The following is an 18,877-nucleotide window of genomic DNA, read 5'->3' as shown; positions in this document are numbered from 1 at the left end:
GTAATGTGTCATTATTAATAATAAACACTTTTAGATTACTTTACTTCCCCGAAATGCAAACCCTTCATCATTAAAATGGTGATAGCATGGCTGACATCATAAGGCTGTTTGAAGATTAAATTAAATGAGATAACAGATGTCCATCTAGGCAGAACAATGGTTGGCACACAACAGATGCTCGGATAAGCGACAGCTATTATTATTCTCATCCTACACTGTAACCTGGGGCCGGGTGTGCCGATGGCTCTGTAAATATTAGCAGTGCACATTAATAAAAGAGAAAGAAAGGGTTTCGAGCAGTCAGGGTTGGGTTCCTCAAAAACAAGGAGAGGCTAGCCAGCTCCCAGCTGGCTGGTGGGTGGAACTGACCAGTCTGGAGGAACACCCACGCCCGGCTGGCCCCGTCTCTGTTTGTAGCAAGACCCAGATACCTCCCCTCATTCGTGAGGAGGAGGTGAGCCTTTTTTCCTGGAAAAATAATGAATGGCTTTTCTAACTCCCTGACAGAGGAGAGAATGTGTAGAAAGAAAGGACTTCCCAGGGATGCACTGGGACACATTCTGAGGCGGATTTATTACTTTCGGCTGAAACGGAGGCGATGCATTATTGTCTGTGACTCTGCATCTGTTCATTTGCACATCAAAATGGACATGCCGTGAGGCTATTAACGATGGCTTCGGAGATATTGGAATGTCTTTGGAAATTACTATCAATAAAAAACAAACTGGCTATGGAGAAGTTACTATTTTTCCCCTAGTAAACTTACTGACATTTTATTCCATTATGGATGTTGTCCAAGGTATAATGAAATGCTCAGTGATTGATGGGGCCTCCTGCGGCTTCCAAGGCTTGCCGGATCCCCTTACAGGAGGATGGCGGGCTGCCCGGGGCCGCGAAGGGGCCGCGAAGAGACGCCCTCTTTGTCTGCAGCTCCAGCAGCTGTCCCGAGGGCGGGCCTCCACCAGGGAGGCCAGCCTGGCTATGCAGGGCCCCACGGAGCCCCAAGAGAGGAAGGGGGCTCCCAGAGGGTTCTAGGGCCAGTGCCCGCCTCTCCCCACTTTCTCTGAAGATCTTTAACTGCGTGACTCCACCACCTCTCCCAGGGTGAATTCTTTCTCCAATCCTGGGGGATATTCAAAATATTGAATAACTGATGGGAGGCACGTACTGGGCTGAATTGTCACCATTCAACACCAGAGCCTGACTGTTCCTGCTGAACTAGGCATTAACCCTTCCGTTGCCAGGTTTGGGGGTCCCCAGGGAGGGTCAATCAGAGTGAAGAAGGTACTCAGAGACTCGGGGCAGAAACCCTGGTGACGGTCTGTCCTGTCTGGATCTCACCACAATCTCTTCAGCTTTTACTACAGCCTCTTCCATCGCCTCTTTAAAAGATGACTTAAAGAGTGCCTGCTGGTTCTCCTGGATGTAGATATTCTACACACAGGGCTGTAAGCAAGTCACCCCGAGTCCTCCTGTCTTCTGGCCAGTCACTCGGAAGCCAGGTTACTAAGAATTTGTCACTTCTGTGTAACGAGCCCTAAGCCTTTTGCAAGTACCTCTCTTATCAGTCATGCTAGGTGGTAATCATTTAGATGCATATCTGATTCCACCACCACAGACGGAGCTCCTCAAGTGTACAGTGAATAGCACTCATGGAGACTCACATGTGCTAAGTATGGACTGAGAAAAATAAAAAGAGGAATCATGGCTAATCTGCCAAGGCCATAGCATCAATAACTGGCAACACCAAAGACAAATCCAGGTCTGTTTTCAAAATCTATGCTCTTTCCATAGCTTCTTTTTAAGAAATCCACGGTGACTTTGGTCAGTCCTTTATACTTTAGTCGGAGAAGGCAATGGCACCCCACTCCAGTACTCCTGCCTGGAAAATCCCATGGACAGAGGAGCCTGGAAGGTTGCGGTCCATGGGGTCGCTGAGGGTCGGACATGACTGAGCGACTTTACTTTCAATTTTCACTTTTCACTTTCATGCATTGGAGAAGGAAATGGCAACCCACTCCAGTGTTCTTGCCTGGAGAATCCCAGGGACGGGGGAGTCTGCTGGGCTGCCGTCTATGGGGTCGCACAGTCGAACACGACTGAAGCGACTTAGCAGCAGCAGCAGTAGCAGTTATACTTCAGTATAAATGAGCTACACTGGCATCGCCCTGATAGAGACTCGGCTTCTTGATGTGTTGGGAGGAGTTTATAGAAATTATAACTACATGAAATGAGCTACAGAAGTGGTTCCTTGATTCTCCCTCATTCTTACATGGAAGCCTTGCTGAGGAATCCCACACAAGGGCCATGACCTAGAGGATTTCAGATGAAACTTCCTTCTGTGGAAGTTTCTTCTATAGAAGGCTTAGTTCTGCAGTCTTCATTGTATCGGGCCACCATCTTCTTCTATATCCTTCCACTGAGGATTCTAAGCTCCAACCATACTTCTTACACTCAGAGAGCAGTTTTCCTGCGATTCGTGGTACAGGATCAAATAAGGTGGTGACAGATGCTGAGACACGGACTGAGATCAGTCACCTCCCGTCAATGGCTCTGACGCTCCCTGGGTGCTCACTTCACACAGGCTCAGTTTCTAGGCCCTGCACAGTCTGGATAACGCAGTGTTAAGAGCTCCGAGCTGGAGCCAGGCTGACCCCATGATGGAGTCCCAGTGGCGTGACTCCAGCAGTTCTGGTCAGTGCCCTGCCTGCGTCCGCCAGGCCTTGCTGTCTCCAGGCTGCACCCTAAGATGCAGGTTCTACCCTCATTCCAAGTCCCCATCTGCTCCATAACATACCCTGTACTGGCCACCTCCTGCCCTGTCTCACGTCCCACTCCCTACCCGTGTTCCTGGGGTCACACCCAAAACAAACCACGTCCATGTGAATCCTAGTTTCAGGGTTTGCTTCCAAGGAACCAAAACTAAGAGAATGATCTTGGAGAATTTACTTAACAATTTCCACGCCTCTTCACCTGCAAAACTGAGTTATAATAATAGTGCGTGCATGCTAAGTCGCTTCAGTCGTGTCCGACTCTTTGTGACCCCATGGCCCATAGCCTGCCAGGCTCCTCTGTCCATGGGATTCTTCAAGCAAAAATATTGGAGTGGATTGCCATGGCCTCCTCCAGGGGATCTTCCCAACCCAGGGATTAAACCTATGTCTCTTATATCTCCTGCATTGGCAGGTAGCTTCTTTCCTACTAGCAACCACCTTGGAAGCTCATAACAATAATAATAGCACCTGTAAATACAACACTTACAGGTGTGTGGTCACTGCTACATGAGTGAGCTATTGTTATTAAATAATAATAATTCCTGACTGCCAGTGCATACAATAGGCCCCCTAGTCCAGTGGTCCTCAGCCTCAGTGCACATGCAAACCACCTGGAGACCACGCTGCTCCAGACTGCAGCCCTCGCCCCAGAGTTCGAGATTTAGGGAGTCTGAGAGAACCTGAGAACCTGCATTTGCAACAAGCTCCTGGGTGGGGCTGGGGTTGCCAGCATGGGATTCCACTTACTGAACTGCTGCTCTACATTATCACATTCAATCCTCACCACAACCCTGGGGCAGGTATCTCGACCTCCACTTCCAAGGGACGCAGAGAAATTAAGAGACGTGGTCACCCAATAAGTTTGGGGAATGAGCCAGGATTTAAGCTCAGGTCTTCTCAGCTCTAAAATGCTTACACATCTCAACCCCCAGCCACATACAGTCCAGCTAGGGATAAGCAAAACTCCCAAAGGCTTCCCCTCCCAGGCCCCTCCTATCTATGGTGGGGCTGGGGGAAGCAGGGTGTGGGAAGGCCACGGGCCCTCGGTTCCTACTTCTCAGGCTGCAGCCAGGGCCAGGGAGAGGGGACACCAGTTCTGTGCCCCCAAATGGGGCTGCCAGGAATAGCTCACATATGTGTAAGGGGACCCAGGCTAAGCACCTACCTCGGCTGCTGGTGGCTGGCTGGGGGGCCTCGGGGCTAAGCGCAGGCGGCCCTGGGGGGTCCCCCATGAAGTGGTGGAACCAGCGACGCCGCAGCTGGCGCAGCTCTGAGTTGCGGCTGCGGAGCCAGCGGGGACCGGGCCGGGGCCGGGCCAGGGGACCCTGCAGCACGTCCACGCCGAGCAGCAGCTCCGGGCTGACCCGGCCATCGTGCAGGGCTCGGCTGTCCAGTAGGCCCACGCCCAGCGCCACGGCAGCCACAGGCAGGGCCTGCAGCGGGCCAGGAGCCCGGGGGCCAGGAGGGAGGCCCACGCGGGCCCGCTGCAGCAGCAGCAGGCTGCCGGTCATCAGGTAGGCAGCCGTGAGGAAGAAGAGCAGGAACTGCGTCCGGCGGAGAAACTTCTGGAGTCGGAAGAAAGGTTTGGCCATGCCCCTGGGCGGCAGGGCTCCCAGCTGGAGCCCGGGGACGGCTCCTAGCACCCAGGTGGGAAGGAGGCCGGAGCCTCCGGAGGTGTCATCCCCGCATGCCGGCACTGGCCTGTTCTCTCCTGGGGTTTCTGTTCCTCCTGCCCTGTTTCCAGCAGGTGCTCAGATAGCACCATCACTGAGCCCCAGTCCCGGGCCCTACAGCTGTAGCTTCTGCCCAAGCGTCAGGAACTTTGCCATCCTTGGGTTCTAGCGACCTTCATGTCCCAGCTCTGAAACCTGGAAAAGAGAAAGGCCACTTAGAGGCAATAGGAGGGTCCACCTCTCCCACTGCCCCAGGGTCAGGAGCCCCACACCTCTGTGCTCTGTCTGCCAAAGGGGCTGGCTATGCTGCAGAAGTGAGGGACAGAGAGCCTGGTTCCAATCCCAGCTCTGCCACTGGATGACTATGTGACAGCAGGTGGGCTATTTCACCTCATGGGGCCTCAGTCTACTCATCTGTAAAATGGAACTAAGGCTCTACCCTGGAGCCATAGGACAATCCACTAATGATAACAGGAAGGAGGAAAAACAGCAGCAGTGACCTTGTATGAATCCTTAAACTATGTGCCAGGCTCTGAGCTAGAAGCTTTATGTATCATCTCATTTAATCCTCACCCCAAAGTGATATATACAGCATTACCCCCATTTTACAGATGAGGAAACTGTGGCAAAGGGAGACAAAGTAAACTTCCCAAAGTCACGCAACTGGGGAGAAGAGGAGCTAAGGGTTGGAACAGCCCGAATTCAGAGCCTGGACTGTGAACCCCCATGTGGTCCAGCCTGTAATGAACCCCACTACCTATATGTGCACTCAGGCCAGCGCATGAGTATACAGCAGGTGCTCGATGCATGTGTGTACTGGGGTTGCATACTGTCTTTTGGAAATGCTTCTGCAGAGGTGGGTTGGTTTTAACCCAGGAGAGGGCACAGAGGAGGGAGTGGGCTTGCACAGTCTTCCCTGCTTCCTGAAGGGAGGACACCAGAGCAGGAGAGGCCCCGGGGCCATGCACCTGTCAGCAGAGGCTGGGCTCCTGGTGTAGGGAAGCGGGGAAGGCTCTCAGAGAAGCCTTCCCGGGGTGCCCCTCTGCTCCCCAGGACTCAGCTCTCACACTGGGCTTTGGTTTCCTTTGACGGCGCCTCTGAAGTGCACTGTCGGGGGTTGGCGAAGGGGCCCGCAGCTGCTGCGAGCTGGGCTGCTGGATAAGGACAGCCTGGAACACAAGGACAGGCTTGTCCCGCGGTGAAAGGCTCCGAGGAGCGTGACTAAGCCGCTGCCTGTAACTAACAAGGCCCGGGACCCCCGCCAGGACCCTGCGGCCCCTCAATGGCTGCTCTGTGCCCTGGGGACAGAGGCCGGGTGTGAGAGGAAAGACAACGTTTGGGCTCTTGTGGCCTGGCATTCCAGGGTCTGGAACGGGGTGGTGTCAGACCAGCACGACCCTTTCTGATTCAATGCTGAGTGCCACCAGGTTCTGATGCTTCTGGGGAGGGCAGGATCTGAGAATTAGGGGGTCCAGTGGGTCCTTTAGGCTGGGGCAGGGGTGGCAGTGTAGGGAGTCAGCAAATGAAGGTGGAATTAAATGCTGAGTCTGGGAGCCATTTCAGATGGGTCTCCAGAGCTTTTATTTTCTCTCTAAGCTGGTGTGTGCCAGGCCCACCCCGGCCAGCCTCGTCAGATTTATAAAACCACAGAGAAAATCCCAAGAAATCCAGACTGATCCCCTGCCTCCAGCTTTGGCCCCTCCAATCCATCCTCTGCAAGGCTGCCAGAGTGATCCTCCTAACACGCAAATCTGATCACGGCGCTCCCCTGCTTAAAACCCCTTTCAATAGCTCCCTGTGGCTTTGGGATAAACTCCAAGCTCCTTAGCATGACATACAAGGCCCCCTTCCTGATCTAGCCCAACCAGCTTGTCTCTTGCTGGACCCTTCCCTTCTGCTTCCTCATGGCATGCACATGTGTGTGTAAACACACACACACACACACACCCATGGTCCAGCAAAACAACCACAGCATGTCTGCCCTGGTGCCTTTGCACATATTTCACTTGATGTCTTTTCCTCCCTCTTTGCCTGGTGAATCCCTCTGTATCTCCAAGACTCAGCCTAGGTGTCACTTCCTCCAAGAAGCTCTCCCTGACCACCACCCACCCACTGGTATAGATTTCTCTGTCTCCCCATGCTGACCCTCATCCCAGCATTTGCCATCCTAGGATGATTTTAATTGTCCTCGTACTTGTCAACCATCCTTGCAGGACTGCGACTGACTCCAGGCTAGAGGTCATACGCTATGTACACATTTTGGTAACCCCAGCTCACAACATGAGTCCCAGCAAAATAGATGCTCAGCCCTCTCTGTGTCTGAATACGTTTTTTAAATGGATGAGAAGATACACTGATAGGTGGATCCTGATATCAGAAACCTGCTTCTGTGGGGGTCTTCTTGTTCGGTCACAAAGTTGTGTCTGACTCTTTGTGACCCCATGGACTACAGCACTCCAGGCTTCCCTGTTCTTCACCATCTCCCAGTGTTTGCTCAAACTCATGTCCATTGAGTCAGTGATGCCATCCAACCACCTCATCCTGTCTCCCCCTTCTTCTCCTGCCCTCAATCTTTCCCAGCATCAGGGTCTTTTCCAATGTTGGCTCTTCTCATCAGGTGGTCAAACTATTGGAGCTTTAGCTCCAGCATCAGTCCTTCCAATGAATATTCAGGGTTGATTTCCTTAGGACTGACTGGTTTAATCTCCTTGCTGTCCAAGGGATTCTCAAGAGTCTTCTCCAGCACCACGGTGGGGGATCTTAGGGCAATGAAATCTCAAATTCCGCTTATCCAGAGCTGTGGGGGCCTCCCTAGATAGGTGGGAGACAAAGCAATACATGAGCACGAAGGACACAGCTTCACCAGTTCAGGCCTTAGAGATACATGGAAGTTAACACAGGTGCTGAGCTTTATATTTGATCTTTCCTGTGTTGTCATTTTAGGAAAAGGGGCTTCCAAATCTGCTTGCAAAAGGCTTCTGGTTACAAGATTGAGATTCTGTCAGTGAAAAATCCTATAAAACTAAAATAAAAGGGGAGTGTGGACCCCTGCTGTGGGAAGAAAGGTTCTGATGAGATGGAGCCAAAAGGTGGGCAATGGATCAACAGTTCACAATTTTGAAGGCAAGATGCAGCCTGAATTCCATATACATTGTACAGAGGAGCTGCGAACATGCTACAAAGGGTGCAGCAGGGTGAGGTGTGGTCAGCGCTGATCATTCCGGAATTGAGTGATCACACCTGGGTTTGCCAAGGCACCCCCCCCCCCCCACCGCCTTCCACCAAGTTCTTTCTGGAGCCACCCCTTCCCACTGGGACCCTCCCCTAGTCTGGGGAGGTGGACACTGGGCAAGGGGGAGGGGACAGCTGCTTTCAGGCCAGAGCTCCACGACCCCTGCTTCTGATGAGACAGACTGCCACTCTGAACTTTTCACATTGTAAAGCTGATTCCTAGCCCAGAATACCTGCCGCTGCCTGGATGGGGGTGGGGAGTGGGTCCATGTAAACCCACAGTATTAGCAACCTGTCGCCTGGCCCAGGCTTCTGCTCTGCAATCGTCCCCCACTCTCTGCCACACTCACCTCTCCCTCAGGGCACAGACAACACCTGATTTATCATCACATCCCCAGATCCTAGCACACAGCCTGCAGTGCCTGTAAATGTCTGTTGAGTGACTTTATGGGAAAAAGCCTGGAGGGTGGGGGGAGGGGGTGCTGAGTCAAGTGCAGGATCTGCATAAGGACTCAGAGCCAAGCCACAGGCAGCTGAAGAACAGAAGCAGCCAACACCTGGGGAGGGGGGTATATCTAACCACTACCTGTCAGCTGTGCCCACTGCACCCCAAAGCCAGGAGGCCCTCCATGAGAGCAAATCCACCTTGAGCAAGTCACCGAACGGGTGGCACCTCAGGCTTCCCATCTGTGAAATGGGGGTTAATCAGCATTGTCATGGAACTGAATGAGAGAGGAAACCTCTTATCTACAGCCAGTGGCAAAAGAAGCAAACTTGGAAACTCCTTGGAGGAGAGGCCTGCAGCAGTGAGCTGTGGGGGACATCAGCCACCCTCACCTCCAGTTAGCCTCCAACTCCCTGGGGTGGGACCAGTATCCCACTCTTACCTGCAGCTGCCTCCATGCTAAGATAGGTGTTAGCGAACTGCCTGCTATTTCTTTCTTTTTGAATATTTATTTACTTGCCGCACCAAGAGGCACATGGGGTCTTAGCTCCCCACTAAGAGATTGAACCTGTGCTCCTTGTACTGGAAGTGTGGAGTCTTAACCATTGGACTGCCAGAGAAGCCCATGCTTGCTTTTTCAATGCTGAAGAATCTGCCTGCAACGCAGGAGACCTGGGTTTGATCTCTGGGTCGGGAAGATCCCCTGGAGAAGGAAATGGCAACCCACTCCAGTATTCTTGCCTGGAGAATCCCATGAACAGATGAGCCTGGCAGCACAGTCCATGGGATCGCAAAGAATCAGACACAACTGAGCGATTAACACTTCCATCCCTCTTCTTTTGCAGCATTTAGTAATTAGGCTACACTGGGTTGTATGTTTCACCTGCACCATCTCATTTACTCCATATCTCCCGTTGAGGGGGATAACCTGATCACCCCCATTTAAGAGCCTGGGTCTCTAAAACTCAGCTGGTCAAGGCCAGACAAACCAGGGCCAGGATTCAGACCCCAGCTCCCTGGTCCCAGAGCCCACCCTGTGTCCACTCAGCGGCCCGCCTCTCTCCCCACCCCAGCTTCAAAGGAGGCAAGATGAAATCCTGAAAGGGGGTTGGTATGCCTCCATCAGATCTCTTTGAAAACATGCCAGGATGAAGCTCCCAGGCATGGCGCCACACACAGAGCACCCCCCCCCAGCCAGACTCCCCAACGCTGCCATGTGGGGACAGCCCCAGCCTCCTGGCCCCTCCCCTCCTCCGCAGGTCTGGGCCATTCTCCCCCAAGGCACGCTTCCCATGTGACACCTCCCATCTGGGAACCATGCAAAGTGCTTCAGAAGAATGATGGGGGTGGGGGGCAGAGGACCCCCAGCCCTGCCTGAGACTCCAGGCTTCTCAGGAGGGAAAGGGCACCAAGGAGGCACAGACCCTCAGGCTGGACAAGGTGGACACCAGATGTCCTGCCTGGTCTGCCAGAGGCCCAAAAGCCACCCTAGAGGACACCAGGGCCCAGGGGAGGGAGACCCTCAGCTTCTTCCAAGGAATGAGAAGAGAACATTGGGACAGGGAGGCTTCTGGGGGGTCTCTGGGAGGGAGCAGGAGCCTAGCACAGGTGGGGACACAGACAACTTGAGCTGTTACTTTGTTGTCATCTGGACCCAGGTGGCACCTGTGGCTCAGTCTGAAGCGGGGCAGGGGGTGGGGGGTGCGTTGGGCAGAGGGCACCAGGCTAAGATTTCCGCGGGACTGAAGAAAGGAGCTGTGGTGACAGCCGGGAGAGGACAGAAGGCAGCCACTGGGGCCCGAGGGCTGGAGAAAGAGCTCAGAGAGGGCCCAGGCCTGACCAGTAGCCACTGAGGTTCAGTCACACGACTCTACCACACCACCCCTGCCCCCACCAGAGAGGACAGACAGGGAAGCAAAGAACACCAGCAGCCTTAGGAACGCCGCGGCCACTGCCATGTGGGCTGTGACCATCTGCGGATCCAGAGCCGTGTGCTCTTAGCTGGGTGAGCCCCAAACACAAGAAACAGGGACCCACGTGTTGCTCCCGCAGACAAGGAGATGGGCATTCATGGTCCAGCAGCTCAGAGCCCCAGCCTCCATAAAAGGAGGGTGTCTCAGCCTCTAAACTTCAGCAAAGCCCCACTGACAGCCTCCAGCTGGGCTCGGCGCTATGAATTAGCACCCCTCCCCATTTCTTCCCACCCTCAACCCCTGCCACTGCCCTGCCCAGTCTCAATGCCTGTCATCTGGACACTGTCCCCTCTCCCAGAGGCTGCCCTCTCCCAGCAGCCTCACAAGAGATCTTTCTAACACCAAGAAAGAGCAAAGCTCCAGGCTCCAATGGCTCTCCAGGACTCAGATAACCAAGTTCAAGCCCCTCAGCCTGGTATTCACTGGCCCTTCCTGGGTCGGTCTCCCAGCAAACTCCTTTCAACATTCCTTCCAGAACTTGATACCCCACTGGCCAGCATGTGATGCTTCAAGCCCCCTTACACATACTCTTCTGTTGGCCAGGAATGCTAATGGGTGCCCTGTCTTGTGGCTCAGAAATGCTTTGTGGCCACCAACCTCAGCTCCAATGCCACCTCCTCCGTGAAGCCTTGCTCAACGGGGAGGCTGGATGCTCAGGTGACGTGTCCTGCCTTGAGTCCCAGGTACACTGTCCACTTCTCCTCCCAGCCTATGGGCCCCTCATAGACACAGGCAGTGCCTGTTGGGTACAGGGCAGGCCCCAGAAATCTGTGCCCATGGGTCACCCTCCCTCCAGTGCTCAGGGCCACACTGCCCTCACCCCCAGGTCCCAAGGCTCTGGGTCTTGGAAGCTCAGAAAGAGAACAAAGGACCCACTAAACAGAGATCTGCTGGGCCCTGGGATGGGACAAGGTTTGGGAAATGGGAATGCAGTGGGGTCCCTGCCTTTGAAGAGGCAAATCTTTTGATCTTCTGAACTTCAGAACTTAAGGGAAAAGTTCAAAATTAAAAAGTGGTGCTTAAAAGATATAAAACGTAATACTAAGGTCAAAACTCCAGTCAAAGCAAAGGAGGTAGTAGGAGGGGGGATTCTTCCAGTAAACTCAGTGCTCTGGATTGGGAAGACCCCCTGGAGAAGGGAAGGGTTCAGATAAAAAAGACCAAATCCGTATGTACCACCTTAGAGACTGCAAGACTGCTTTCACACACTCTCAAGTGTGCTGAAAGATTCAACAGATCATCAAATGAATGAGTGATCTTCCCATAAACTTGTGAAGTCAAAATCGTTACCATCTCCATCATGGACAGGCAGAATTTGAGAGACAGGCCAAATTAACTTGACCAAAGACAAACAGTTATTGCTAGACTGAACTCAAGTTTTCAGATTCCAGGTTTGTGATATCATCTACCATATCACGTGGCCTTCCTCCATCCATTCAACTCCATCCCTTCCTCCAGACACTCAGCTAGGGGCCAGAGCTGCCAAGAAAGAACACCTCCATGGGGGTGGCATCTCCCCTTTTTAGTTGGTTGGTCTGGAGCCCAATGCACTCTTGCAAGAGCCAATTACAGACTCTTTTAGGCTATCTCTGGGCCACCTCTTTGGTAGAACCCTATTTTGTTCATGTGCTTGGATGTTTCTTCCACTGAGTGGCAAACTCTTGAGGGTTGTCCAGACCTCACTGAGTGATTTGGATAAATCTGCGCAAGTGGGTAGAGCATCCAGCCAAAGTTAGCCTCAACCTCGTCTGGCTCTGTGTCTGAAGTCATGGGATGGGGTACTTATGCTGGGGGGTGGGGAACACCTTGGACCCTCCTGTCCTCAGAACCCTCCTGGCCCCCTCATGAGTTTTCAGCAGTAAGAGACAGAGAATCGAAATGGAGGAGGAAAGCTTTAATGGCTACCATGAGGCTCGCAGTATTTGAAGCCACATATGGTTAACCCAGCCCATTCTTCCAACCACTCTCACATCCACCCTAGGAAATATAGTTCCTCCCTGACTATGTTCTCCAAAAGAGCCACCCTTCGAACAACTTCCCAGGTGACATGTCAACACGTGTGTTATGTTCAGTCACGTCCGACTCTTTGTGACCCCAAAGACTGCAGCCCGCCAGGTTTTTCTGTCAATGAAATTTTCCAGGCAAGAATACTGGAGTGGTTTGCCATTTCCAACTCCAAGAGATCTTCCTGACCCAGGAATCCGATCCAGTGTCTCTAGTGTCTCCTGCATTGGCAGGCAGGTTCTTTACCACTTCACCACCTGATATGTCCACATGCTGATTACTAAAGCCAAGAGGAGGAGAGATTTAAAACAGCAGAGTGAAAAGAAGCCCAGGGAGAAGATAGTCCAAGGCCACGTTCCAGCGCTCACTCCCCAGATGAGCGGGGCCTGCCTCCATCCCAGTTCTGCCCCCACTGGTGGGTCTGATCATTACTCACATCCTATGGATAAAGGTCTAAACACTGAGCTGTATTTCTGCTTTGCAAATAAGATCATCTATAGACACAGAAGGCAATGGCACCCCACTCCAGTACTCTTGTCTGGAAAATCCCATGGATGGAGGAGCCTGGTAGGCTGCAGTCCATGGGGTTGCGAAGAGTCGGACACGACTGAGTGACTTCACTTTCACTCTTCACTTTCATGCATTGGAGAAGGAAATGGCAACCCACTCCAGTGTTCTTGCCTGGAGAATCCCAGGGACAGGGGAGCCTTGTGGGCTGCCGTCTATGGGGTTGCACAGAGTCGAACACGACTGAAGCAACTTAGCAGCAGCAGCAGCATAGACACAGAGAACAAACTTATGGACACCAAGTGGGGAAGCGAGGTGAGATGACTTGGGAGATTGGGATGGACATGTAGACATGACTGATATTATGTATACAACAGATAACTAATGAGAACCTACCATAGAGCTCAGGGAACTCTACTCAGTGCTCTGTGGTGACCGAAATGGGAAGGAAATCCAAAAAAGAGGGGAGCTACATTTATAGCTGATTCACTTTGCTGTATAGCAGAACTAACATGATATTGTAAAGCAACCACACTCCAAAAAAAAATGATTGAAAAATTAAAAGATAAACACAGAACTGCTCCAGAGTCCTTTGCCCTGGCCTCAGTGAAGCTCCAGATGGAGAATCCAGGGGACTGGCCTCGCCAAGGCTGACTGGGGTCTGAGCCGGATGGAAGCACAAGCCAGGTGTGTCTATAGAGAAACATACCTTCCCAAGAAGCACTGCTCAGACACAGTTCAGTCCCAGCCTGGAGGCTTGGGGCTGCCTGCTGAGGCAGACTCTACAGGAAAGCAGCTCTGCAACTCACTCCCCAGTGCTCCGAGGGCTCAGGCTTTAGCAGCCAACTGGTGGCCCACAATATCTGCTTCTGCCTGACTAGGCAGACAGGAGGGAAGGGGAGGGGGCCAGCCATCTGCTTAATCCAGGCGTCTCTTCACTTCCAGCCAGACACACAGGACACAGGACAGCACCCCACAGGGCTCCAAGTGAAATAAGGGAACCCCTCACCCTAAAATAAAGCATGCTTCCAGAGGAGCTGTGGAAATAGTCCTGGTGAAGACTGGAAGATGCTGCAGCAGGGAAGGGCCAGGGGGCTTCTCCTCGAGGAAGATGAGGGCTGCCAGGCTAACCCCACCAGCCCAGCTGTCGGCCAAGCTTCCTTTAGCGAGTGTGCACAGGAGATGAACACAGCTGCTCTTCCCCCATGGAACCACTGGGCTCTGGGGGAAACCAGTGGGCCCACCGGGGCATCATCTCCAAGGGACTTGTGAGGCCAGAGCTAAGTGTATGGGGAGGGTGAGGGCGGTGAGGGGAATACTGGAAAGAACCTCCCCCGACCTTGCCTTCTCTCTAGCACTTGCAACCGCCAGGTCGAGGTTGCTGCAGGCAGAGCACAGCAAGCCAGCCCTCTGCTGCCTGTATTCCCCTCTCTACCAGCCCTCACTTCCTGTGCCTGAAAACCTAGGCGATTCAGAGGAGAAAAAGAAAAAGTCACTCCCTCTCCCCATCTCCTGATCCCAACCATGGCGTTCTGACATGGGATAAGCCAAATACTCCATAAACTGAAGCCTGCCTTCCAGCGAAAAGAGAGACGACAGCGTCTAATGTTGTTAGAAAAGTGCAGTGGAGTTCCGAGTCTGTCCATATTAGGTGCTGCTGGGGACCAGGCGAGTGTGGGCAGCAGCGGGATCCCAGGGCAGGGCTGTGAGACTGGAACCTTCACGTCCAGCCTTCCCAGTGCTCAGAGAAGGGTCAGAGGTCTCCCTCCCCGCTCCTGCCTCCCCACTGGCGCAAGCCGGCACCAAGCCGGCATCATTCGTCGGCACAGATGCTCAGGGAAAACAGACACCCGGGAGGTTATCCGGAGCAGAGGACCCCCCGAGGCTTCTCCTGAGAAACGAAAAACCGCAATTAGCAGCCTCCAGTCATGAATCTCCTTCTACACTTAGGAAGATGCAAAAGCTCTACTTAGGGTAATTTTCCGGACAAAATACATACGTTTCGCCTTTGCCCATGCCTCCGTTCAAGTTCACCAAGAGACGGAGAAAAACCTCCGCTGACCGGAAACCTGGCGTGCTAGCCGAACGAGAGGGAGCTGCCGCTAGGTAAACGTCTGCTCTAAGAAAAGGCAGTGCGCACCCCAAAACCTGTCCTCACCCCTTCCCCGGGCCCGGATCCAAGGCTCCATCCCGGAAAACGGACAGTCTCTGAGGGTTCCAAGGCGGGTATGCGGCTTGGGAAACTGCCTTGAGCACCCCCGCCCCATCCCGCTCGTCCGAAACCTCCCTCCACCCAAGTGCACACACTCCCGGGCGAAGCCGCCCCGGCCCCGCGAGAGGCACCCCCCGCCAGCGCGCCCCGAGCCGGAGCAGGTGCAGCCCCGCCGCGCTCCCGGCCGCGTCTACACAAACTTGTTGGCCCGCGGCTGGGGGAACCCTACCCGCTGCCCGCGCAGGGGTCCCGGCTGGAGCACCCGGAGACCGCACTCACCCACGCGATCGCGGCCAGCTGGGGCGCCCGCTCCCCGCCTCCCCGGGGCGCTGAGCCCGCAGCCCCGCAGTGCCCGGAGCCTAGGCGCCCCCGGCGCCCGCACGCCCCCGGGTGGCCCGCGGCGAGGAGCGGCCCAATGCGCCCCGGGCACAGGGCGCCGCCGCCTGGCTCCCTGGGCTGCGGACGTCCGGGCTGAACCGCGGCGGCAGAGCGAGCGGGCGCCGAACGGGCAGCGGGGCGAGCGGGCGAGCGGGCGCCCGGCTTTGCACATGCTCACTCGCGCGGCCCGGGGACAGCGGCCGGCCGCCGCCGGGTCCTAGAGGCGACCGTTCTCCCGCCGCCCGTGGGAGGGGTCGCCCCGGTCCTGGGGACCAGCCCACTCGGCGCAGCCACACTCGCTGCTGGGAAGCAGAGTAGCCGGCACCCACTTCCATACACACACTCCCATACACACACAAAGAACCTCCCTTGCTGTAATACACACCAGGCTAATGCAGTAGCGCTCACACCAACACACGTCTACACAAACACACTGGACACTGCCACACAGAGGAACAGGCTCCCACACTCGCCCAAACACACGGGGACACACAGTGATGCAAACACACTGAACCACTGCTTCACAGACACTCTGACACCCACACTCACACACACAACACACGCACACACACAGGGCTCTGTCCTGGGACACTGACAGCTACCCAGTTTGCAGCACTCTGATACCAACCCACAGAGGCAGACAGACACACGTTGGCTCACTGTCCCATGCAGAGCTAGACACTAACACTCACATCCTTATGCACACACACGCACACACACACACTCACACACGCACTCTGAGACAGACACCCACAGATCGCTACCCCTCAGACAAATACACCGACACCATCTCCCATGCCCACACACTCAGGGCTCTACCACCAACCACTGCACTGCCCCACACAGACCCACAGTGACAGACCCACACCGAGGTGTGGTGATCCACACACCAGAGTCCACTGACACACACATTGCTGGTAGAGAGTCATACTGGCCATTGGCCCACAGACCCCCTGAGGTGGATAGGCGCTGATACAGACACACAGGTATACAACCACACTGCTACACACCCATCCCCTTTTTAAAATAACGACTGGATCCAACCTTCAGGATTCTCCCTCCACGCCCCACTCCTGCTCCTCAGAAGTCCCCAAGCCACCGTGCTGCCCCTGCCCTGCCAGGCACATCCTTGGCCCTTGTCTCACCTGGGTCTGGCTGCTGAGATGCTCCGAAGACTGGGGACCAGCAGAGGCTGCGGGAACAGGTGGCGCTGGCATGGCTCTAAGCGGGTCTTCCTGAAAGGGAGTTGCATACCTCCGACTCCCACTAGGGGCAGCACTGCTTGGCAAGGCTGGGAGGAGCCGTTTTCAACAGGTGGAGGGCAGGCGGGGAGAGGATTAGCCTGGGGACCAGTTGAAGCTTTATGTAGGTCAGTCAAGTGGCACCCAAAGGGGAAAGGGAGGCGCTTAGGTTAGCCCGGCTAGTCAGGCCAAGTGCAGGAATTCGGAGAGTCAGCCCCCCTCCCTGGGACGAAGGAGGGGAGTGCTGGGGCCGGGGAGGACCTGGAGGAGGGAACAGGAAGTGAGGGATGATGCTTGCAGGAAAGCCCCCATACACATCTCTTTGAAGTGTGAATGTGTGTGTTGCTATTATTGTTGCTGTTCAGTCACTCAGTCTTGTGGGACTATTTGCGACCCCATGGACTGCAGCATGCCAAGCTTCCCTGTCCTTCGCTATTTCCCAGAGTTGGCTCAAGTTCATGTCCATTGTTGCTATTATTACCAACAACAATAATCCACTGTACATTTTTTGCATTGTGTTTTGATTTTCGAAGCCCTCTCCAGGACAGCTACATCATTTGTGGGACCCAGTGCAAAATGAAAATGTGGGCCTTTGTTCAAGAATGGGTAAGAACTTCAGGAAAAGAGAACAGACGCGTGAAACCCAGCGTAGAGCCCTTCTGAGCTCAGGCCCCATGCCCTGCACGAGGCTCATGCCAGTGGAGCTGGCCCTAATTCTTTCATGCCCTTGGCCCCCCCTTAGAACTCAAAATAAGTGCTGCATGCCTTCACCATCTTCATCTGCAAATTAGAGAAAATGCACCCATTCTTGGGCTTTTGTGAGGATCAAGGGAAATGCTTGGTGAGCTTGTAGCACTGTCTGCCACAGGATACACGCGTAATGCCTTTTAGTAAACATGATATGAAGAGCTTTCTCCCAAGGCTTTGCTACGATCCAGAAATGCCACCTGTGCAATGGTCTCTTGATCCACAGGCTTACAGTACCTTCTCATCCTCCAAATGTCACCTCCCCAGAGGCCTGCCCAGACATCCCAGGCTGCATAAAGCATACTCCGTCCTCACCTTGTGGATTTACTTGCTTATTGTCTGTCTTCTCCCAGACCTTCCCAGCCCCCACAGCTAGAATTTCAGCCCCCACAAAGCCAGGAAAATTCTCATCTCATTCAGAATTATATCCTTAGTATCTAGCTTAATTCTTGGCACATAGGCATGCCCACCACGTATTTACTAGATAAATAATTAACTGGTTTTTAAAAATGCAATATGCCTAGCATGACGTATTTTTAAGGAACCCAAACAGTTTCCCAATAGTCTCCATGTGTCTTCCCAAGAACTCAGAGACTGCTTATTCCTGTTCAAGTTACAGACAGATCCACGTTTTTGTCCAACCACTTTATAATGGTCCATTGGGTGCTACTGGCCAGTAGGGAGACCAAGATTGAGTGCCTGGATGGCACATGGCCTTTCATCCCCCTGCCAGGGGCCTAAGGTGGGTTATGGAAGCAGGTGCCCCTCCAGTACCTGCCAGCATCTGCATCTGAACACCCTCCTCCTTCAACTACATAGTTCTTGGCTACTGCTCCATCAGGACCCTGGCAGGTGACACAGCCTTGACCATCCCAGAGTAGCCTGTGAAGGTTGCCTTACGCTCCTGGCGGAGCCCTGCATCATTGGAAAAAGCATCATTCAGAGACCCAGGAAACCTTTGGCAACATCTGAAAAGACGAGGATGCAGTTTCTTCTCTCCTCCTTTGCTTTTATTCCCCCGTGGTGCTATGACTGGTGCTCCCTCTGTGCACTCAGACCTGAAACTGACTTCACCACTTTGCTACTCTGCCTATTTACCTGCTCTCTCCCATGAGCACGCTGCAGAGGCTTAAATATGCCTCTGTGAAGACGCCAGCCACACAGATGGTAATTGTACCCCCTGCTGAGCTGTGTCTGCAGATATCAGAGTGTGAGGTGGGGAAGGGTGGGGATCTGTACCCTCCGCCTGGCAAGGTCTGGTCTGGGAGCAGCTGGACTTCCTAGGTAGGGGCCAGAGGTGCCCTGAAAGTTTCAGGAATCCAGAGGCAACTGGGATCAGAATGAGGAGGAAGCCTGAGTTGCATTTTTTTCTTTTTTAAAAAAATATTTGTTCTTTCTTTCTTTTTTTTATAAATAAAGAAATGTGCCAGGTCTTAGCTGTGGCATGCAGTATCTTTTAGCTGCAGCATGTGGGATCTAGTTCCCCAACTAGGGATTGAAACCGGGCCCCCTGCACGAGTCTTAGCCTCTGGATTACTAGGGTAGTCCCCCAAGTTCCTTTTCTGACTAGACTAGAATAAGCTGTGTGACCTCATGCCGAACTTACCTTCTTTTGTCCTGGTTTGCCTTTCTGTAAAATGCTGCTGTTGCTGCTGCTGCTGCTAAGTCGCTTCAGTCGTGTCCGACTCTGTG

At 53.7% G+C, this 18,877-nt stretch overlaps 1 protein-coding gene across 4 annotated transcripts in view; it reads right to left on the bottom strand.

Moving 5' to 3' along the window:
• Window positions 1–16,481, bottom strand: part of WSCD1 (WSC domain containing 1) — a 47,687-nt gene extending 31,206 nt beyond the window's left edge. The window contains exons 1-2 of one of the 4 annotated variants that reach the window (XM_044939405.1): window positions 16,343–16,481; window positions 3,940–4,642 (exon numbers count right to left, since the gene is read on the bottom strand). In XM_044939405.1, coding sequence (XP_044795340.1) covers window positions 3,940–4,366 — 427 coding nt within the window. In that variant the 5' untranslated portion in view covers window positions 4,367–4,642; window positions 16,343–16,481. Of the gene's footprint in view, window positions 1–3,939; window positions 4,643–14,606; window positions 14,731–15,048; window positions 15,353–16,342 lie in introns of those variants that run through there. The other 3 variants (XM_044939406.1, XM_006060022.3, XM_044939407.1) reach the window with 3 other exon arrangements.
• Between the last annotated feature and the right edge of the window lie 2,396 nt (window positions 16,482–18,877).

This window comes from Bubalus bubalis, chromosome 3 (assembly GCF_019923935.1).
Source record: "Bubalus bubalis isolate 160015118507 breed Murrah chromosome 3, NDDB_SH_1, whole genome shotgun sequence".
NCBI lineage: Eukaryota > Metazoa > Chordata > Mammalia > Artiodactyla > Bovidae > Bubalus > Bubalus bubalis.
This window is presented reverse-complemented; position numbering and strand designations above follow the sequence as displayed.